General features: G+C 62.8%; 1 protein-coding gene across 8 annotated transcripts; it reads left to right on the top strand.

Moving 5' to 3' along the window:
- Nucleotides 1–198: 198 nt before the first annotated feature.
- Nucleotides 199–20,853, top strand: ATG2A (autophagy related 2A). 8 transcript variants are annotated; one of them, XR_014835804.1, is made up of 41 exons: nucleotides 199–465; nucleotides 2,397–2,559; nucleotides 2,667–2,819; nucleotides 2,924–3,026; nucleotides 3,433–3,568; nucleotides 3,723–3,821; nucleotides 4,107–4,203; nucleotides 4,286–4,450; nucleotides 4,554–4,694; nucleotides 4,805–5,042; nucleotides 5,128–5,272; nucleotides 5,369–5,461; nucleotides 5,904–6,062; nucleotides 6,169–6,412; nucleotides 6,806–6,902; nucleotides 7,031–7,190; nucleotides 8,086–8,228; nucleotides 8,309–8,454; nucleotides 8,544–8,704; nucleotides 9,274–9,424; nucleotides 9,547–9,740; nucleotides 9,848–9,928; nucleotides 10,373–10,479; nucleotides 10,569–10,661; nucleotides 12,192–12,278; nucleotides 12,482–12,558; nucleotides 13,169–13,339; nucleotides 13,481–13,607; nucleotides 13,694–13,908; nucleotides 14,669–14,877; nucleotides 15,299–15,434; nucleotides 17,070–17,270; nucleotides 17,460–17,561; nucleotides 17,644–17,728; nucleotides 17,825–17,957; nucleotides 18,043–18,115; nucleotides 18,285–18,367; nucleotides 18,598–18,719; nucleotides 18,866–19,020; nucleotides 19,936–20,088; nucleotides 20,173–20,853. XR_014835804.1 is itself a non-coding variant. In XM_085008685.1 (41 exons), the coding sequence occupies exons 14-41, from the start codon at nucleotides 6,410–6,412 to the stop codon at nucleotides 20,407–20,409; spliced, it is 3,681 nt and encodes a 1,226-aa protein (XP_084864811.1). In that variant the 5' UTR covers nucleotides 199–465; nucleotides 2,397–2,559; nucleotides 2,667–2,819; nucleotides 2,924–3,026; nucleotides 3,433–3,568; nucleotides 3,723–3,821; nucleotides 4,107–4,203; nucleotides 4,286–4,450; nucleotides 4,554–4,694; nucleotides 4,805–5,042; nucleotides 5,128–5,272; nucleotides 5,369–5,461; nucleotides 5,904–6,062; nucleotides 6,169–6,409; the 3' UTR covers nucleotides 20,410–20,853.
- Nucleotides 20,854–21,956: the final 1,103 nt, after the last annotated feature.

Genomic DNA, 21,956 nt, shown 5'->3' on the forward strand with positions numbered 1-21,956 from the left:
TCCCACACAGAATTTATACGCAAGCGTAAATCAAGATTGGGAGCCCTATATCGTACCGCGAGCCCAGTCCCTTTTTCGCGCCTCAAGGCTCCGCCCCCGCGGCCAATCAGGAGGCCTCGCCCTTCCCAGTGGCCAATGGCAATAAGCGTGGGGGGCGTGGTCATGCGTCCGGGGGTGCGGCCTGGCGCTAAGAGAAGCGGCGGGGTGAGCCGGGGGCTCTAGTGAACAGCGCAACCGGACGGGGAACGCTGGCGGGCGGCAAGCGGAGGCGGCCCGGGCCCGGCGCTCTCCGAGATGTCACGATGGCTGTGGCCATGGTCAAACTGTGTGAAAGAGCGGGTCTGCCGCTACTTGCTGCACCACTACTTGGGTCACTTCTTCCAGGAGCACCTCAGCCTGGACCAGCTCAGCCTCGATCTATACAAGGGCAGCGTTGCCCTGAGGGATATACACCTGGAGATCTGGGTGAGGATTCAGGCCGGAGCCCTGGAAGGGTCCGAACGGGGAGGAGGGGGCGCAGCGACCTGAGGCTCCTTGCGAAAGAATCGGACTAGGGGACCAGGCACCGGGGTGGAAAGGCCTTGGGCGTCCAGCCCCTTCCAGGGGTCACAGGGACCCCAGCTGATCGCCTCTAGAGCCAGAAGCTGTACGGGAAGGGGGTTCCTGCCTCTGCTTCACAGGAGGGGAAACTGAGACTGAGGATTGGGATGTCACTCATCTGGAGATAAGTGACAGAATAAGCATATCATGTTTGAGGCCCGAGTTGAGCACTTGGTGCCAATGGGGCTTAGGAAAGGGAGGGGAGGGATCAGAGAAACCAGGGGGCCTCTGTTGGGACCAGGCCAGGGAAGTGACAGAGTTGGGGCATATCGCTGGTTAGGGGAGTCTGGAAGAGGTCCAGGACCCTGCTGAGGGCACCTGTGGGAAAGGTGCCCTGACCTCCTAACCCCACGACCCTGGGCCCAGGGGGTGGGGTTCACCGCGGGATATGTATGTCAACAACCGCGTCAGCACCAGTGTTGATCAACACTTTGTGTGGCTGCCTCGCTGCCTTACTTCCTGCTTTGGAGAGAGTGGGATGGACCAAGTTGGTGTTTGGGGAGGGGCTTGGGCATCCGGCATCCCCACCTAGAGGAAAGCCCTCGGAGAAAGGTGGAGAGGCCTGGCCTCAGGCAGAGAAGAGCGACTTTGGGGAAGCAGAGAGGAGTAAAGTCTGGGTCAGGCCTGAGCCTGGGGGCTGTGACTCACCGTTCAGCTGACCTGGGAAGTTGCAAAGTTGCTTAGAGGCACCAGACCGGGTCTGGCACTGGGTCAGCCCCCCAGTCCAAAGTAACAGGGGTGGGCATGGAATCAGGGGCTTCTCAGTCTTCTGGGGGAGCAGACAGGGTGCTCAGCCTTAATACAGTCTGGGCAGGAGAAGCCGGCCTTCCTGAGCAGAGACTCCTGAGCCCGGAGTTGGTGGCACTTCTTGCCTGTGAATCCCGGTGCAGGAGACCTTTTCTGACCTCTGACCTCAGCCTCTTTCTGTGTTCCCACCCACCCTGCCCTCTGGTTAGGGATTTAATTGGCTCCTAGCTAGGCTGCTTTCCTCTTGGCCTCCAGGGAGGGCTTTGGGCCGAGGTGGATTGAAGGTGCTTTCCCAGGATGCCAGCCCTTCTCCCAGCTGCCTGGCCTGCAGGTCCCCAGAGTGCCTGGGACCCCAGGAGAGGATGAGAAATGAGGCATGGGTCTCAGTCCCTGTCCCCATAGTATACGGGGTGACGAGCCTAGTCCCTGAAGTGTTCCCATCTGTGGCTCTCTGAGTGAGGAATTTGGACTTGATCTCTTTGGGTCTCCTGGTTCTGTCATGTATCTAATTCATGGGTCCAGCAAGTGTTTACTGAGGCCCTCTCTGGGGGGCACCACACAGAGTGCCTGGAGTCACTCCGAGAAGGCAGGTGGGCTCCTGCCTGCGGGGAGCTCCCAGACGGGTGGGGGTACATCTCCCCTATCAGAAACCAGAGCTGCGCCTCAGAGAGAGGGACCGTGACATCATGTGTCTCTGGAGCTGGGGGCCCGCTCCCACTCAGGTCAGACCCCTGCCTGCCTCTCCTGGACACTCTCCTAAACTCCATCTCACCCGGATGATCGGGGGTGCTGCCACTCTCAGCAAGGCCTTTGCATGTGCTGTCCCCATGCGGGGCTCCTTCTTCATCCCTCAGCTCTCCCCTCTTCTGGTTGGAGAGACTGCGCACATGGGACTCTCCATGTGTAGGGAACAATGGTGCAAAGACTGTACCTTGTACTAGGTAGCAAGGGCGTTCTCCAAGCAGGACCAGCCAGGCAGAGAGCAGCGCCAGGGAGCCAGCTGGCTCTGGGGCTCCCCTGAGCTGGCTTTGTCTCCTGCCTGCTCCCAGTCGGTGAATGAGGTGCTGGAGTCCATGGAGTCACCGCTGGAGCTGGTGGAAGGCTTCGTGGGCTCTATCGAGGTGGCTGTGCCCTGGGCCGCGCTGCTCACTGACCACTGCACTGTGCACGTGTCAGGGCTCCAGCTCACCTTACAGCCCCGCCAGGGCCCAGGTGAGGGCAGGGCGAAGCTGGGGCAGGGGGTGGGGGTGAGGGTCGGGGAGCAGGGCACCCAGGGGTGGCCTGGGCCTGCCCGCCCTGAGACCCTCTTCTGCCTGCAGGGCCGGGGGCTGCCGACTCACAGAGCTGGGCCTCGTGCATGACCACAAGCATGCAGCTGGCTCAGGAGTGCCTGCGGGACGGGCCGCCCGAACCCTCTGAGCCACCACAGCCCCTGGAAGGACTGGAGATGTTTGCCCAGACCATCGAGACAGGTGAGCAGGCCCTTCCACGGCCCATAGGGCAGGGGCCTCAGGCAGGGAAACTCTGTCTGCCCCTTGCTGCTCTGCCCAACCTGAGACCCCTTCCCACCCCTCAGTACTGCGAAGGATCAAGGTGACCTTCTTAGATACTGTCGTGAGGGTGGAGCACTCGCCCAGTGACGGGGAGCGTGGCGTGGCCGTGGAAATCCATGTGCAAAGGTAGGGGGCCGGCCAAGCAGGCCAGGCTGGTGTGAGGGAGAGCGGGGTGAGTGGCTGCTGAATGGCTCTGCCCCTGACCCCACTCCCAGCCCGGGCTCCTGGAAAGTTTCGGAGCAAGTCCAGGTGGGCCTGGGCCGCGGCGTGACCGGAGCTGTGTTGTGAGCCTGGGGTGGGTGTCCAGGGGCCAGGTGGTGCAGGCCCAGGGTGGCCGGGGCCCTGAGGATCAGGTGACATGCTGAGGGTCTGTGGAGCAAGCACTGGCCATGGAGGCCCAAGAGGGCCTGGCTCTGATGGGGCAGCTCTGCAGGCCAGACTTTGCCAACCCCAGGCCCCTGGGGCAGACACTGAGGGCAGCGGGGCACCAGCCCAGGGAGGCCTGGGCAAGAGCTGGCCCTCCACTCCCCAGACTGGAGTACTGCGATGAGGCCGTGCGAGACCCGAGCCAGGCACCCCCCGTGGATGTGCACCAGCCCCCCGCCTTCCTCCACAAGCTGCTGCAGCTGGCGGGGGTCCGCCTGCACTTCGAGGAGCTCCCCCCGCAGGTGGGCCGACCCTGGTCCTCACTGTGGCTTTCTCCCTCTAACCCCTGTCCTCTCTGGCCCTTGACCCTGCCCTGCTCCACCTCCATCCCTCTGACCGTTTTGTCACGACTGGCTCTTTTTGTCCCCTGCCCTCCTGTGTCCTCTTGCCTCCCAGGAAGGACCTGCACAGCCTCCTTTGCAGATAGGCAGCTGCTCAGGGTGCCTGGAGCTCACGGTGAAACTGAAGCAGAATGAGGCTTTCCCAGGCCCCAAGGTGGGTCCTCAGACCCCTGGGGGGGGGGTGCCCCATCTCAGAGCCTTCCTCAGCAATGCTGATCTTCCCTGGCACAGAGCGGGGTCACTGAGTGAGGCAGATCACTGCCTTCTGGCAACTGGAGAAACCAGGCTCAGAGGGGTCGGGTTGTAGCCAGGGTCACACAGCCAGCCGGTTGGTGACGGAGCTTAGCCTGGCAGCGAGCATTGTACCTTGTCAGGGTGAGGGCAGGTGGGTGGCGGCAGTGGCTGGTGTGGGCTCCACGGTTGCTTCCTCCACCCCCAGCTGGAGGTGTCTGGACAGCTGGGCTCCCTGCACCTGCTCCTGACCCCGCAGCAGCTCCAGCAGCTCCAGGAACTGCTCGGCGCCGTGAGTCTTGCAGGTGAGGCCTCCGGGCGGGCCAGGGGGACAGGGTGGCTGCGAGGGGGCCATCCGGACTAGACTGACACAAGTGTCCTTTGTAGACCCCGAGGGCCTGGCTGACAAGCTGAATAAGAGCCGCCCACTAGGTGCTGAAGACCTGTGGCTGATCGAGCAGGATCTGAACCAGCAGCTGCAGGCAGGGACTGTAGCTGAGCCCCTCAGCCCAGACCCTTTCTCGCACCCCCTCGTCAACCTGGAGAGCACTGGTGGGTGTGGAGCCAGACCTGGCTGTTGGTAGGGTGTCTGCAGTGGCTGCAGGAGTCAGGGGGACAAGCCTGGCTGGCTCTGACCCCCTCCTCTGGCCCACAGACCTCTTCTTCTCCATGACGGGCCTCACAAGCAGTGTGGCCTCGGCCCTGTCCGAGCTCTCCCTCTCCGACGTGGACCTGGGCTCCTCTGTGCACAGCACCCCTGCGTCTCGCCGGCCCTCTGCCCAGGCCCCCCCAACCGGTGAGTCCTCCAGGGGCAGGACGGGCTGGAGGAAGGCCCGGCGCCAGTCCTTGTGGCTTGGGGTGCCCGGGAGCTCTGGGGAGCCTGCCCTGAAGCCTTTGTCCGCTCAGGTAAGACGGCCCCTGCACCCCCTTCGAACACCCTGCGCCCCGACTCGCTGCTGAAGATGACTTTGGGGGGCGTGACCCTGACCTTACTTCAGACGTGCGCCCCATCTTCCGGACCAGCTGACCTCACCACCCACTTTTTTGCTGAGTTTGATGCCTCCAAGGATGGGTCCTTTGGCTCCCATGACTTCTCCCATCTCCGACCGCGCTTCCAGAGGGCCTGTCCCTGTAGCCATGTCCGGTACAAGCCCATGGTGGGGCCTGAGCTGGAGGGGACTCCTTGGGCCCCCCAGGCCCCCTTCCAATGCCCAGCTTCCTCCCCGTAGGCTAACAGGTGCCGCCGTACAGCTGTCCTGGGAGCTCCGGACCAGCAGGGGCCGGCGGGTGACCAGCACGGAGGTGCACTTCGGGCAGCTGGAGGTGCTGGAGTGTCTGTGGCCCCGGGGAGCTTCGGAGCCCGAGTACGCAGAGGTAAGGGCTGAGCGCCAGGGCAAGCGAGGCAGGGCCTGGAGGCGAGGGCAGGCATGTGGGGCTCGGCCCCCCCTTCATCTCCCATTTCCCTCCCAGATCCTGAGCTTCCCCAGCAGCCTGGGCTCCCAGGCCTCCACTCAGCCCTGCGCGCATCTGCGCCACACACAGACCCTGCGCCGGGTGTCCAAGGTAACTGCGCCCCCCTCCCCGGCCCTTGCCTCTTTCCCATGGGGTGTGCCCCCCAGCGGCCCCCTCTGGGGCCTCCCTGTTCCCGCCCTCCACCCTCCTCACCTCTGCTCAAACCAGGACCCTCAAACACACCTGGGCCACCCCCATACCATTCTCTTAGCCCTGTTTCCCCCCTCCTGGCTCATTTTGGCAATTCTCTGCCAACCTCCCTGCCTGGGAGTGGTAAGTGTCGGGTAGCTTTCATTAAACAAGCCTGGTCACCTGCCTCAAGCAGGCTGGTGAAGGTGCCCCCATCCGTGCCCTCCTGGCTTCTTACCCAGGCTCTTCTCCCCGCAACTCGGGAGGCCTCTGTGTTCTTTCTGTTTTCACTCAAGGGGAGCCCTGCCCACCCCGCCCTCACCCACCCCCCAGCCCCCGCTGACCTGAGCACCCTCACCCTCAGAGCCGGCCCCGGCGCCCAGCTGCCTGCCATTATCACTCAGAACTGGCCCTGGACCTGGCTGACTTCCAGGCAGATGTGGAGCTGGGGGCCCTGGACCGCCTCGCTGCCCTGCTGCGTCTGGCCACCACACCCCCTCCCAAGCCGCCTGCTGGCCTGCTGGTGAGATGCCCAGCTGGGGTGGAGAGCAGGGCGTGGGCCCTCTGGCCCTTGACCACAGTGGGGGTGCGGGGTGCTGGCAGCAGCTCTGACACCCCCCCACCCACAGGCAGAGCCCCCGCCAGCTGCTGAGCAGCAGACTGTGGTGCGCCTATTGGCACCACGGGCCACACTGCAGCTGCACTTCCCCATTGCTGACCTGCGGCCTGAACGGGACCCCTGGGCGGGCCGGGCCGTGCGGACCGAGCTGCTGCGGCTGGAGCTGATTGAGCCCCAGTTCCGGTCAGAGCTGAGCAGTGGGCCTGGTCCCCCAGCCCCCACCCGCCTGGAACTGACCTGCTCCGACCTACATGGTAAGAACCGCCCAGGGGGCGACCCCTTGGGCAGGGGGCGACCCCTTGGGCAGGGGGCTCAGGCCTCTAGGAGTGGTGGGTGGCCTTTGGGTTAGGAAGGGGCTGGATCCCGGTGGGGGCAGGCCCCGGCCCAGGCCTCATCAGCTCTGTGAGGTAGCAGTGTTGCCCCTCCCCGGGCTCTGCCAGGCATCGGGCAGTGTAGACTGTTTCTCCCTGGGCCGCCCAGGTGTGTGGGGGGGGAGGTCACAGGTCTGTAACCAATAAAACACAGCTGTTATGGGGAGGGGGGCGCCAGGCTCACCTCTTGAGGGCCCCACTGACCCACCTAGTGTGGGGGAAAAAAATGGGGACAGGTGGCGGTAATGACCCCCTGCCCCTCCCCCTCCCCTCCAGTCACCTATGAAGATGGTGAGAAGCCACCTGTCCCCTGCCTGCGGGTCTCCAAAGCCCTGGATCCCAAGAGCCCTGGGCACAAGTACTTCTTGCCCCAGTAAGTTGGGGCTCTGGAAGGAGCAGACAGGAGAGGGGGGCTCTGCTATTACTGAGGGTGGTGGGAGGCCACTGGGGACCAGGGGCTAGGGGACCCTGCAGGCCAGTGACAGGCCTGTGCCCTGCCAGGGTAGTGGTGACCCTGAACCCCCAGATCAGCAGTGCACAGTGGGAAACGGCCCCGCAAAAGGGAGAAGAGCTGGAGCTGTCGGCCGAGACTCTGTGCGAGCTTCGGGAGCCCGAGCCCTCACCCTTCTCCTCCAAAAGGACCATGTATGAGACGGAAGAGGTGAGGCCTGGGACCTTCTGAGTCTAATGGGAGCCACTTGGGGGCTGTGGGCCAGCGGGGCAGGATCCCCTGGAGCACCAGACACTGTGACCCCTGCGCCAATGAGACGTTCCCTTCTCCCATCGTCTGGTCAGTGGGGAGGCAGGAACTCCGCAGCTCCTGGGGCCCCAGAGCGGGGGCGGTGGTGAGGGCAGGGCCAGGGGGCGTGGGTCCTCGAGGGGGAGATCCCGACCCCTTCCCATCAACCACTTTTCAGCAGTGGCATTTGGGCCCCAGAATCCTCTTCTCTGAAGGTGATGAGGGTTGAGGGAGAGGCAATCAAGGGCCCGGCCTCTGAGCCAAACAGCCTGGGTTTGAATCCGCTGAGTGATGGTGTCATCTCGGGGAGTTACCTGCAGATGCGCTTCCCCATCTGGAAAGCAGGGACAATGACCCGAATAAAGGAGCCGACCTGAATGAGCACGTCGCTGTCCTCCATCCCGTTAGCGGAGGGTCTGTGTGAACGAATGAATGAATGAACGAATGACAGGTCGGGCAGCAGATCTGGATCAGATTCTTTGTTTTTTTTTTTTTTTTTTTTTTTTTTTTTTGCCTTTTCACCTGAAGCCTATGGAGGTTCCCAGGCTAGGGGTCTAATCAGAGCTGTAGCCACTGGCGTAAGCCCCAGCCACAGCAACGTGGGATCCGAGCCACGTCTGCGACCTCCACCACAGCTCAGGGCAACGCCGGATTCTTAACCCACTGAGCAAGGCCGGGGATCGAACCGCAACCTCATGGTTCCTAGTTGGATTCGTTAACCACTGTGCCACAATGGGAACTCCGATCTGGATCAGATTCTGAAGCCAGCAGCAGGCCCTGACGTTTCTCCTCTCCCCGTCCCCGCTCCCCCGTCCAGATGGTGATTCCTGGAGACCCTGAGGAGATGAAGGCCTTTCAGAACCGAGCCCTGGCACTGTCCCGCTGCAGCCTGGAAGTGGTGCTGCCCAGCGCCCATGTCTTCCTGCCCAGCAAGGAGGTCTACGAGAGCCTCTACAACAGGTGGCGATGTGGGCGGGGCAGGGGGTGGCAAGGGGCCGGGCCGGGCCTCCCTCACCGCCAGGGTCCAACCACCTTCTCAGGATCAACAATGACCTGCTCATGTGGGAGCCGGCGGACCTGCTTCCCGCCCCTGTTCCCTCCCCCGCCATCCACCCTCCTGGCCTCCCGGGCGCCTCGGGCTTCTGGCACGACAACTTCAAGATGTGCAAGTCTGCCTTCAAGCTGGGTAGGAGGGGTGTCCTGCTGGGGCCCTGGGACCAGGGCAGCCCGCCCCCCGAGGGCTCCTTCCCACTGGGCTCCTTGATCTCACCCCAGACTCGGACTCGGATGATGAGGACATGCAGCACTTCTCAGCAGGGACATCGGGTGCCCCCCCGCCCCCGGCCCCCGAGTCCCTGGGCCGTCACTCCCAGAGCACCTTCTCCGCCCTGGTGACGGTGTTCAAGGGTCGGATCACGGCCCACTGCGAGACCAAGGTGAGGGCAGCCGGAGGAGGTGAGCCCTTGACCCCAGAGCCCCCACTGGCACGAGAGCCAGGCCAGTGTGAGCAGCTCCAAGCTGGGAATGTGGGAAACAGGCCCCACCGGGGGCTGAGCGTGGCCTGTCTAGCCAGCAGCACCCACCCACCCCCACGGACCCACCCATCCCATCACGCCCTGCCAGCCATTTATTAGTATCTGCTGTGTGCAAGCCCCGGTGCCGGGGTCCAACTGGGCACCCTCTGATGCTGGGTAGCGTATAGGGTGGGGACGCTGACACTGCCCCTCTGATGCAAAAGAGAAAGCGCTGGAGCTCCCCGGTGGCTTAGCGTTTAAGGATCTAGCGTTGTCACTGCTGTGCTGCAGGTTCAATCCCCAGCCTGGGAACTGCATGCCACAAGTGGGGCCAAAAAAGGGAGAAAGTGCTGGTCCAAACTTGTAGCAGTCCGGGTGGAGGCTGGAGCTGGTTCTCATCAGGCCAGGGCTCCAGGAGGTCTCCTCACCCCTGACGGTGTGGGGGCGGCTGAGTGTAGCCGGTGAGGCCCAGCCACGTGCTCCGTCTGCAGGATGAGTGTGGGAGGCGGCTGGAGGCCACACACGGGGAACTGGTGCTGGACATGGAACACAGCACGATCTTCAGTGTCTCCCAGTACCGAGGCCAGCCGGGACTCGGCTACTTCTGCCTGGAAGCCGAAAAGGCAACCCTCTACCACCGAGGTGTGAGGGCTGGGGGCCAGTCGCCATGGGGTCTCTGGGGCCTGTGGACAGGAGGGACGTATGCCCTGGGCGGCGTGGGTGGTCAGCCCGCTTGGCAGGGGGCTCACCAGATGCCTCCCCAGCGGCCGTGGAGGACTACCTGCTGCCCAGCCGCCTGGAGCCGCCCACCTTTGCTCCTCCGGCCCAGCTGGCCCGAACCATCTACCCGTCGGAGGAAGGGGTGACTGAGCAAGGAGCCTCAGGCCGCAAGGGCCGGGGCCCCCACATGCTGTCCACAGCGGTGCGCATCCAGCTGGACCCGCACAAGAACATCAAGGTACAGCCGCATCTGCTTCTGGCCCACCTGTTTGGTGAGGGCTGCCGCCTCCCTGGTGCGTGGAGGGCTGGGCTGCTGCCTTGCCGACTGTGCCCTCCTGCCCCCAGGAGTTCCTGGTGACACTCCGGCTACACAGAGCCACCCTGCGTCACTTCATGGCCCTGCCAGAACAGAGCTGGCACTCCCAGGTGAGCAAGGGGGGTGTGGGCAACAGGTCTCTTAGGCTTGGCTTCTTTTTTTTTTTTTTTTCCTTCTTAGGTCCACACCCTCGGCATATGGAGGTTCCCAGGCTGGGGGTCTAATCAGAGCTATAGCCGCCGGCCTACGCCACAGCCACAGCAACACCAGATCTGAGCCACGTCTGCCACCTATGCCACTGTTCATGGTAAGGCCAGATCCTTAACCTGCTGAGCGAGGCCAGGGATCGAACCTGCAACCTCATGGTTCCTAGTTGATTCGTTTCCGCTGCGCCTCGACGGGAACTCCTCTAGGCTTGGCTTCGGAGCAGAGCCCCCCGGGCGAAGGGTGTGATGGACAGCTGGGTGGCAGCAAGTGGGTGGCTGCGCTGGGGTGGGGAGGTTAGAGCAAGGACACCCCTCATCCTCCTGTCCCTCTCACCTGGGCCCCCAAAGCTGCTGGAGTTCTTGGATGTCCTGGATGACCCAGTGCTGGGCTACCTGCCTCCAACGGTCATCACCGTCCTGCACGTACACCTGTTCTCCTGTGCCGTGGACTACAGGTACCCAGGCACGGGGGCCGGGCACCGGGAGGCTCTGACGTGGAAGGGGCCTGCCCGTGCCCAGCCCAAGCGTGACACACCCCCTCCAGGCCCCTCTACCTCCCTGTACGTGTCCTTGTCACTGCCGAGACCTTCACCCTCTCCAGCAACATCGTCATGGACACCTCCACCTTCCTGCTCAGGTATGCGGCTCCCCCACCCCACCCCACCCCCCAAGCTCCCTGTCCATCCCATCCAGAGTCGCCGGCAGCTGCCACTCCCCCAGGGTCCTGCCCACCTGCTGTATATCCTCAGGCCCCTCTGAGCCTTTCCATACGTTGCCATGATGCTCCCTGAGGAATCAGATGGGGTTTCACCTCCCTAGATAGAGCCAGTCAGCCTCTGAATCACACATCAGAGCCTTAAAAGCACTTGAGCTCTGTGACCTGGTAATTTTATTTCTGGAAATCATCTTAAGGATATAAGGAGGAGTTCCCATCATGGCTCAGTGGTTAACGTATCCGACTAGGAACCATGAGGTTGTGGGTTCGATCCCTGGCCTCGGTCAGTGGGTTAAGGATCCGGCGTTGCTCTGAGCTGTGGTGTAGGTCACAGACGCGGCTTGGATCTGGTGTTGCTGGGGCTCCGGCATAGGCTGGTGGCTACAGCTCCAATTCCACCCCCAGCCTGGGAACCTCCATATGCCGTGAGTGCAGCCCCCCCCCAAAAAAAGGATATAAGGGTAAGAAAGATGGAATGTAAGCCTCCATAGTATAATTTAAAACAGTCAAAATTGGAGTTCTCGTTGTGGCTCAGTGTTAATGGACCCAACTGGTATCTGTGGGGATGGGGGTTTAATCCTGGTCCCACTCAGCTGGTTAGGATCTGGCATTGCCACGAGCCATGGTGTAGGTTGAGGATGCAGCTTGGATCTGGCATTGCTGTGGCTGTGGTATAGCCTGGCAGCTGCAGCTCCAATTGGACACCTGGCCTGGGAACCTCCATGTGCTGCGGGTGTAGCCCCGGAGAGGAAAAATAAGTAAATAAAATTGTCACAACTTTGTAAACAATTTAAGGGCCCCCAGATTTCCTGTCAGTAAACATGGCCCACCCAGCCATTAAAGTCAGATTGAAGAACATTAAGAAATATGGGGAGGGAGTTCCCATCGTGGCTCAGCGGAAACGAATATGACTAGCGTCCCTGAGGACACAGGTTCGATCCCTGGCCTCGCTCAGTGGGTTAAGGATCCAGTGTTGCCATGAGCTATGGTTGCAGACGTGCTTTGGATCCCACATTGCTGTGGCTGTGATGTAGGCTGGCAGCTGAAACTCCAATTTGACTCCTAGCCTGGGAACCTCCAAATGCCGCAGGTGCAGCCCTAAAAAACAAACAAAAAAAAAGTACCAAAGGTCACAAGAATTGAAAGAAAAAAAAAAAAAAAAGAACAGTGCTGGCGATGGGGGGACAGGACATCTCCCGGGGCCACTCTGAGGCCCAAATGAAATGGAGGAGCTGGAGGTATTTGGCGAAAGCTAAGTGCTGCCTCCTTTAAGAGAGGCATGGTTTCCCGAGTGCCTGCTGCCAGTCACCACACAGTACAGACAAGACACCAAGGCCAGAGAAGGCCTGGTGCCAGTTTCCTGTGGGAGCCCCCTCTGCCCACCTCTGGGAGCCCCACCCCCAGCAGCCCCTAAGGAGCTGCCACCTGCAGCAGCTCCCGGGCCCTTCTCAGCCCTTCTCCCCACCAGGTTCATCCTTGACGACTCCGCCTTGTACCTGTCTGACAAGTGTGAGCTGGAGGCCCCGGATCTGCGCCGAGGTGGGCAGGGCCCGGGGCTGGACTCCCTCCCCTCTGAGGGACAGTGTCCCCTGGTCCCCAGAGCAGCCACAGTCCTCGCCCGGCTGCTGGCCAGGGTCTCAGCGCCCATACCTGTGTGCACACACCCAGATAAACCCAGATTCTCCCCCTGGGGCAGGGGCCGGGGAGGGTGAGGCAGCAGGGGCTTCTGCCTTCTGCCTCAGATTACGTCTGTGTCCTGGACGTGGACCTTCTGGAGCTCGTGATCAAAACCTGGAAGGGGAGTGCCGAGGACAAACTGGTGAGTGTGGCTGTCGCCCCAGGTCCTCCAGGCCGAGCGGGTCTGGGGGCAAGGGAGCCTTCAGGGGTCACCCTCTCTTAGCTTCTGCCCCCTCGGCCTAGGCTCAGGTCACAGTCACTGACGGCCCTGCCCATGCTGGGCTCTGGTCATCAGCCCTCCTGGGAAAGGCCAGGCCCTCCGTGGCCATCCCCCAGCATGAACCCTGCCAGCAGAGGGCAGCTGTAGCCAAGAGAAAGCAGAGCTGGAAGTTCCCTTGTGACACAGGCCACGGCGGCGGTGTGGGTTTGATCCCTGGCCTGGGAACTTCCACATGCCGCAGGTATGGCCAAAAAAAAGAAGCAGACAGCCTTTGTGGATGCCCAGTTTCCTCCTCTGTAAAAGGGAAATGCTGGGCCGTGCCTCCCTGGGCTGAGGCGAGGGACTCAGGAGGCTGGGCATGCAAAGCCCTTCACAGGAAGTGCACTGCTGCTTCCTCAGGCGGCCCTGGGCAAAGCCCCTGTTACTCCCTGGGCTCAGTTTGCTCAAGCAGCCAGTGGGCCATTGGGCTGGGCCACCAGCCCCATCCAGGTATGGCGGGCATAGGGCCTGGGCTGACGCCCGTGCCCTGCAGAGCCAGCCACTGTTCGAGCTGCGCTGCTCCAACAACGTGATGCACCTGCACAGCTGTGCCGACTCCTGCGCTCTGCTGGTCAACCTGCTCCAGTACGTAATGAGTGGGGGTGACCTGCACCCCCCGCCCCGGCCCCCCAGCCCCACGGAGATCGCCGGCCAGAAGGTCCAGGTGAGGCCTGGTGGAACAAGCTCCCAGAGCTCTGCTGGCCCCTCTCCTGCCGTGGCCGCCAGGGACCTGGTGACGGGGGAGCCCTGGGGCCCGCCCCTCCCTCCTGACACTCATCCACCACTCCTTCCCTGCCCTGCTCAGCTCTCCGAGAGCCCAGCCTCCCTGCCCTCCTGCCCCCCAGTGGAGGCAGCCCTCATCAACCAGCGGGACCTGGCTGACGCCCTCCTGGACACCGAGCGCAGCCTGCGGGAGCTGGCCCAGGCTTCAGGTGGTGTAGGGTGCCGTGGGGCCGGCGGACAGTCAGGCACCCCCACTGGGCATCCCCCAAACCAGCCTCTCTTTCTCCCCGCACAGGTAGCACCTTCTTTCAGGCTTCACCAGTGTCAGTCTACCTGTTCCCAGGTGAACGGAGTGGGGCCCAGCCCCCCTCGGCCCCTGTTGGGGCCCCCACCAGCAGCTTGAGGTCCAGCTCGGAGGCCAAAGAAGATGAAAAGGAAGAGGAGGGGGATGGAGACACTCTGGATAGTGATGAGTTTTGCATCCTTGATGCTCCTGGTCTGGGCATCCTGGTATGTAGTGGGCAGGCGGCCGGGGCCAGGGAGGGTGGCCTAGTTCTGGACCCTTCTAGAGCTCCCACTGTGCGAGGGGTAGAAGTGGGGTTGGGTCCATGGGTGAGCCTGGAGGGTCTCCCTGGGGAGGCAGCTCTCACTCTGGCCTTTGAACAGATTTCTAGAGGAAAAGAGAAGGGGCCAGAACATTCCAGAGTAGGGAGGGAGAGGAGTTCCCATAATGGCTTAGTGGTAATGAACCCGACTAGTGTCCATGAAGATGGGGGTTTGATCCCTGGCCTCACTCGGTGGGTTAAGGATCCAGCGTTGCGTAAGCTGTGCTGTAGGTTACAGACGCGGCTTTGCTCCCACGTTGCTGTGGCTGTGGCGTAGACCAGCAGCTATAGCTCCGATTTGACCCCTAGCCTGGGAACCTCCATATGCCGCGGGTGCGGCTGTAAAAAGACCAAAGAAAGAAAGGGAGAGAGGGGACAGGGCAGAGGGCAGGAGGGTGAGCAGAACCATTTGGCTGCTAGGGTGTGACCTCATGGCCCCCAAGTGCCAGTGGGAATATCTGAACTCACTGTCACATGCCAGCAAGACCTAGTTCCAGGGAAACACGGCTGGCAGGAACGAGGGGTCACTCAGGGCGCTCAGGACAGTGCCCGTGAGGGCCATCTTTTGTGAAAAGGGGGAGGGAGATGTGAGGCGGGGGGAGAAGCAGGCAGCCTGGACCTGGGAGAGCATCTGTGCCATATGCTCCTTGGCCTTTTCCCTGCAGCCCCCAGATGGGGAGCCCGTGGTGACGCAGCTGCATCCAGGCCCCATCGTTGTGCAGGACGGGCACTTCTCACAGCCGCTAGGCAGCACGGACCTGCTGCGGGCCCCCGCCCACTTCCCGGTGCCCAGCAGTCGTGTGGTGCTGCGGGAGGTGTCCCTCGTCTGGCACCTCTATGGGGGCCGAGACTTTGGGCCCCACCCCGGACACAGGTGAGGAGAGGGTGCAGGTGGCAGCTGTGGCACCAGGGCACTGGGCTGGGGTCCAGCTCTGACCCTCAGCAGCCGGTGGCCTTGAGCCAGATCCTCACCTTGCTGGCCTCAACTCTTTCTTTCTTTGCCCCGCCCACCTCCCAGGAGAGGGTCTCCTGCCCCAGACTGAAAGTTGAGCGGGAACAAGGGGGAGCTCCCACTGTGGCACAACGGGATCGGGGTCGCTCCCCAGCCTGGCACAGTGGGTTAAGGATCCGGCATTGCTGCAGCTGCAGCTTAGGTCACGACCACGGCTCAGATCTGATCCCTGGCCTGGGAACTCCATATGCCACAGGGTGGCCAAAAATGAAACAGGAGAAAAAAAAGGGAACAGGGGGAAGGAGTTCCCCTGAGTCAGCGTGACCCTTGTTCCTCTTCCCAGGGCAAGAGCTGGCCTTGCAGGCCCCAGGGGCTCCCCTTCCCGCTCCTCCGGCCCCAACCGGCCCCAGAACTCCTGGCGTGCGCAGGGGGGCAGTGGGAGGCAGCACCATGTCCTCATGGAGATCCAGCTCAGCAAGGTGAGCGGGGGGCTCAGGGTGCGGAAGGGGTCAGGGTCAGGACCCATCTCTGCTGCTCGGCTAGCACTTCACTCCGTGGCGTCTTCCCGAGGGCCCCTGGTCATGCACTAAGCCACGTGACCATGAAGCTGCTGCCGTGCTGTTTTAGATGCTGGATGTAGTGCTGAGCTAAGCAGACACATACCCTGCCTTCCTGTCTCTTGTGGAGGAGGGAGCCCAATAAGACTAGAGATATATAGGAGTTCCCATCCTGGCTCAGTGGTTAACGAACCCTACTAGCTTCTATGAGGATGCTGGTTGGATCCCTGGCCTCGGCTCAGTCGGTTAAGGATCCAGCGTTGCCATGAGCTGTGGTGTAGGCTGCAGACTCAGCTCGGATCCCAAGTTGCTGTGGCTGTGACATAGGCCAGCCAGCTGCAGCTCTGATTCAACTCCTAGCCTGGGAACCTCCATAGGCTGTGGGTGCGGCCCTAAAAAGACATAAGGGAAAAAAAAGACTAGAGGTGAATAGAGTCAAACATGATGACATGATGCCCAGGGAAAGCGGGCCAGCAGAGGGCACCGGGAGGGCAGGAAAGTCCCCATGTAAATGGGCCATTTGGCACAATGAAGCAAGGAAGTGAGCCCGGAAGAGGTGCGGGGCAGAGGGCAACGGGTGAGGGCTGCAGTCAGGGAGGCCAGCAAGGCTGCAGCTGGCAGGGAAGAGAGCAGGAGGAGGTGAGGCCAGTGGTGGCCAGGGCTCCACAGAGACCCGATGCGACGCAGCCTAGGAGCTGGTGCCAGCGAGGGGTGACAGGGAGAGGAGGCCAGGGCTGGTGAGGGAGGCTCTGCCCCGTCAAGGGCAGAAAAGAGGCCAGCGTCCTGCACACCAGGAGCAAGGGCAGCAGGCAGGCTTTGGAGGAAGTGAGGTCCTGCCAGGCCATAGGGAAGAGTTTGTAGGGCGGGAGGTGGGCAGGCAAAGGAGAACTCTGGGAGTTCCCACTGTGGTGTCTGCAGCTCCTGGACACAGTGGGTTAAGGACCCAGCATTGCCGCAGCTGCAACATAGGTTGCAGCTGTAACTCAGATCTGATCCCTGGCCTGGGAACTCCATATGCTGCAGGTCAGCCAAAAAGAAAAAAAAAAAGAAATGGAAGTTCCTTTTTGGCATAGCAGGTAAAGAATCCGGCGATGCCACAGCTGTAGCACAGGTTCGATCCTTGGCCCAGGAACTTCCATGTGGCATGGGTGTGGCCAAAAAAAAATGAGGTAGCAAAGCTCCCTCCGGATGAGTGACAGCAGCCCCAAGACCAGGTGCAGCATGAAGGTGACAGAAGTACAGAGGGATTAGGGGACATGTTTTGAGGAAGCAAAACTGACAGACCTGGTGATGGGGGGATTAGAGGGCAAGACCAGAACCAAGGTTTGCACTTGGGGTGATAGGGCACGGGTGCCACTGAGGCTCTGGGAAGGCTGAGAGCAGGGCAGATGGATTGGGGCGGTGTTGTCGGGGGGGGGGGGTCAGGAGCTCCCTGCATTGGTGTCCAGGGGGCAGCCACAGCGGGGACTGATGTGGGACTGGAGGCGGGGAGCCTGGGTGAACCCCCTCCCTCTCCAGCCCCGCCTCCCCAGCCTCAGGCCTCCATCCACTCTGCAGGTAAGCTTCCAGCATGAGGCGTACCCAGCAGAGCCCGGCCCTGTCACCCCCGGCAAGGAGCTGGAAGAGCAGCCGCTGTCCCGCCAGGTGTTCGTCGTACAGGAGCTCGAGGTCCGAGACCGGCTGGCCTCCTCCCAGATCAACAAATTCCTGTACCTACACACAAGCGAGCGGATGCCGCGGCGCACCCACTCCAACATGGTACAGGCCACCCCCGTGGGCCCCCCCCAGGCAGGGCACCCCCGCATGCCTGTGTGCACATGTGCATACACACACACAGGCACGGACACACCCGCACCCGGGGTGTGTGTGAGCCTGGAGGATGTGGGGGGTGCTCGGGCAGGCTTGGCCGAGGGGACAACATGGACAGGACTCATCCTCTGCCTTCAGCTCAAGATCAAAGCGCTGCACGTGGCCCCCGTGACCAACCTGGGTGGACCTGAGTGCTGTCTCCGCGTCTCGCTGCTGCCTCTGCGGCTCAACGTGGATCAGGTGAGCGGGCCGATTGAGGGCAGAGCCCGAGGGTATCCCGCCGCCTGGGGGCCTCTGACCTCACGTGCTCCTGCCCCGGCAGGATGCCCTGCTCTTCCTCAGGGACTTCTTCACCAGCCTGGCTGCCAACATCAACCCCATGGTCCCGGCGGAGGCTGAGCCCTCAGGTGAGGGCTAGGCAGGGAGTGGAGGGTCCGGGCTTCCTGCCTCACAGCCAGCCCTGGGCCCAGCCTTGGTCTCTGTGCACCCCATCTCTCCTCCAGCTCACCCCGAGACCCCAGTCCAGCCCAGCAGTGCCCAGGAAGGGCAGCCCGAGGGTATGGAGAGCATCGGCACCCAGGAGGCCGCAGGCAGTAGACACGGTGCCTCCTCGGAGCAGCAGCCCATCTACTTCAGGTAGGGCTCTGGGCTGGGGGCACCAGGCCAGGCTGCAGGGAGCCAGGCCAGTGACCCAAGGACCCCTTCCCTGCTCCCCATCCAGGGAGTTCCGCTTCACATCGGAGGTGCCCATCTGGCTGGATTACCACGGCAAGCACGTCACCATGGACCAGGTGGTAGGTGGCACCGTCAAGCCCCGTTCTGCCCAGGAGCGGCCTGGGCTTTGGGAACCAGGGGCCAGGGGTTGTGTCCAGCCACCATCAGCTGCCGAGTCAGCCTCCAGTGGCACCTGTCGGGGGTCCCTGGGCCCCATCACAGACACTCCAAGCCTTCCTCCCTCCCCAGGGCACTTTCGCAGGGCTCCTCATAGGCCTGGCCCAGCTCAACTGCTCGGAGCTGAAGCTAAAGCGGCTCTGTTGCCGGCACGGGTGAGCCTCCAGGCCTCTCTCCAGGGCCTTTCTCTGTTCCTGACAGTGGCCTAGGCCAAGACGTCACCCCTCTGGGACCTCAGTTTGTCCTCTGTAAAATGGGCACAGTCATTCCTCCACAGGGCTGGGTGGGGGCATGGGGAACGTTGGGGTGCTTTGGGTCCTCCTGGCCCTGTGACCCCCTCGGCATGGCTCTGCCCCACCCCACCCTCTTCCTCTCCCCTTCCTAGGCTCCTGGGTGTGGACAAGGTGCTGGGCTATGCTCTCAATGAGTGGCTGCAGGACATCCGTAAGAACCAGCTGCCTGGCTTGCTGGGGGGCGTGGGCCCCATGCACTCTGTGGTCCAGCTCTGTGAGTATCTGACTTTGGGGGTGCTTGAAACTGCCATACTCTTGGGCAGCCTAGAAGCTGCTGTTGGGTAATAATAAGTGGAAGAGGTTCCACAGCAGGGTAGGTGGGGGCAGCCTTGGGCATCTCTGACAACCCCATACCCCTAGTCCAAGGATTCCGGGACCTGCTGTGGCTGCCCATCGAGCAGTACAGGAAGGACGGGCGCCTCATGAGGGGGCTGCAGCGGGGGGCTGCCTCCTTCGGCTCGTCCACAGCCTCAGCCGCCTTAGAACTCAGCAACCGGCTGGTGCAAGCTATCCAGGTAAGTAGGTACCTCGTGTCCGGGCCCTGTGGGGCCGGAGGCTCTGCTCCATGCTGCCCAGTTCCATCCCCACAGCTCTACTGAAGGTGGGCAAGCTGGGTATGTGGTATGTAATGAGCCAGGTCACTGAGAGGCCGGGTGACCAGGGTGCGGCCCACAGCTGGAACCCCTGAGAACCACAGGAGCTCCAGTGTGGGAGGGCGAGTGCCCTGCGGGCTAAAGCCCAGTAGGTCTGTGCTCACGGCCGTGTCTTGAAGGGAAGGGAAGAGGGGTGGCTCTGTTTACCGACAAAGAAACCGAGGCCCCCAGACTGGCCCAGGCGCAAAGCAGGGAATTGTCGGGAGCTGCTGGAGTTGCCCTGAGTCAGGAGTGGAGGGGGCTGGCCCGGCAGGTGTTTAGTCCTGGGGAGGGGGTGTGAGCTTGCAGGTGCACAGCATGGGGGTGGGGGGTGGGGCCCAGGCAAGGTCGCTAGAGAAGCCGGAGGGATAAGCAGGCAGCTGACGCCCCTGGGAACACTAAGCTGGCCTGTGGCACAGCCAGGTGAGGAAATTGGGTGGGAAGGGGTGATGCTGAGGGCAGAGGAGCCAGTGGACAGAAGGGTCACACCTGGAGACGGCTCTGTGATCTGCAGGGGAGGGCGGGACGGGAGCCAGGTCTCTGCCAGGGCTGTCCCCTGGAGCCCGCAAGGAGCAGGATGGGCACTGCGAGCAGCTCAAGCTGCATCTGGGGCACCCAGGTCCCTCAGGAGGCACGCAGCCCCCGACCTGGGTGGGGGGTGCCTGGGCAGGAGCAGCCGCACAGTGAAGTGTGGCTGTGGGCGGGGCAGGGGCAGGGGGGCTCGGGGCTGGGGCCGAGGGGCCGTCCCTGTCTGCCCGGGGCCCCTCTCCTCACCCGGTGGCCCCCGTGCTCCCCCAGGCCACAGCCGAGACGGTGTATGACATCCTGTCCCCGGCGGCGCCCATCTCCCGCTCCCTGCAGGACAAGCGCTCCGTGCGGAGGCTGCGCAAGGGCCAGCAGCCGGCCGACCTGCGGGAGGGCGTGGCCAAGGCCTACGACACGGTTCGCGAGGTGAGGAGGCCCGCCCTGCCTGTCCCACGTCCTCCTCCTGCCCTCCCCTGACCCCGACCCCGCGCTGACCTCCGCCCTCCGCAGGGCATCCTGGACACGGCTCAGACCATCTGCGAGGTGGCCTCTCGGGGCCACGAGCAGAAGGGGCTGACAGGCGCGGTGGGGGGCGTGATCCGCCAGCTGCCCCCAACCGTGGTGAAGCCCCTCATCCTGGCCACGGAGGCCACGTCCAACCTGCTTGGAGGGATGCGCAACCAGATCCTCCCCGACGCGCACAAGGACCACACTCTGAAGTGGCGTTTGGACGAGGCCCGGGACTGAGCGCCGGGCAAAGGACCCAAGGGCGCTGCTGCCCACCGCGCCCGGCCAGCCCGGCGGCACCTCAGTTCCCACACCTCCAAGGGCTGAGGCCCATAGCCGGCCGGGGCCAGCCTTCAGAGGACGGAGCGGGAAGGACCCTGCCTGGCCCACCCGCTGCCAGTGGCTGTGAGAGTGGAGCCTCCCTGCCTGGGGCCTCGGCCCTGTCTCTGCACTTTTCCTCTGGGGAGAAAGGACACTGCCCCCCGCACCACCTGGGCCCACACTGCTGCCTTGTTCCAGGATGGAGGCTCTCGGACCCTCGGACCCTGACCCATCAGCCAAGTGTCTTCCTGCGTCTTGGGGGGGAGGTTGGGAGACGGACCCCGTGCGGTTCAGTGTATTTTTAAGCTCCTTGCGTGTGTGGGTCAGTGTCTGCATGAAGTGGAATAAACTGTGCCCACCGCCCGCCCCCTCTTCCTCTGTCCCTGCCCTGCCCCGGCCTCAGCCTTGACCTCCACCGCCCCCTGTCCCCACCTCTGCACCCAGCACCTCCCGTGTTGCCACCAGAGGTTGCCACACGCTCTCCCGCCACCCCTGGCCTCTAACCAGCCACCTGGCCACCCCTCTGTTCCTTCCCCTGGCTGCCCTGCTGCTGCACCAGGCTCCTTGCCACTCTCCCAGGGGACGGCCACCCTGGCCCCACTTCTGCTGTGACAGGAGCTGAGTGGAGAAGGGAGAGGTGGTCCCAGGAGCCCACCTCACCCAGACCTGGTTTCTTGGCTCTGTCCCTGAAAGGGCCGAGGTGCCCACCCTACCTGAGGCCAGGTGTGGGGGGACGGGTGGGAGGACGCTGGACCAGAGCAAAAGGGTAGGGCTTTGGAGTCCTCGAGGGAGGCTCAGACCCTGACCTTGAGACCTGAGGCCGAGCCATTGGTCTCCGAGCCTCAGATCCTTCCTGGTAATCCCTGCCCGGCTGACCCAGGGACCAGGAGGGTCAGACGACACCATTCCTAGAGGCTACCCCTGCCATCCTTAGCAGAGGCTTTTCAGGTGACTGGAAACTCTGCCCTGGGGTCCCAGCTCCAGGCCACTGGAAGGGGAGGGGCCCTGGGGGTAGCCCTGTGGCTGGTAGGGGTCCTGAGGGTGATGTTTGCACGGAAACTTATATGGGATCAGAAAACTGCTACCTATGCTCTGCCCCCACCAGCAACAGTCCCTACGTTGTCTCCTGTGAACTAGGCAGAAAGGGCTGCTCTGATCACATGCATGCTCCCCAATGGGGAAACTGATGCCCAAGCTAAGAGCCAGAGACAGAGAAGCCGCTCCTTGCTGGGCTCATCTGCAGACCTCTCAGGCCAGCAAAGCTCCCCTTTGTGCCCCTGGCAGCCCCTCCTCAGTGAGGGGGATCTGGGCACAGAGTGAGCAGGGCAGTTTTGTTCTGACCCCCAGGGTCCTCCCTGCCCACGGTCATGTGCCACAGAGGCTGTGCGGGGAGGGAGGGAGATGGGCTTTGAGGGCCAGGGTCCGATCCCCCGGGAGAGGTGGAGGGGCCCAGCCTGGTGCTTCCT

Source organism: Sus scrofa, chromosome 2 (assembly GCF_054392235.1).
Source record: "Sus scrofa isolate SSC_HxYL_T2T_F1_AM1 chromosome 2, Sscrofa_HxYL_maternal_Yorkshire_Landrace_v2.0, whole genome shotgun sequence".
Taxonomy (NCBI): Eukaryota; Metazoa; Chordata; class Mammalia; order Artiodactyla; family Suidae; genus Sus; species Sus scrofa.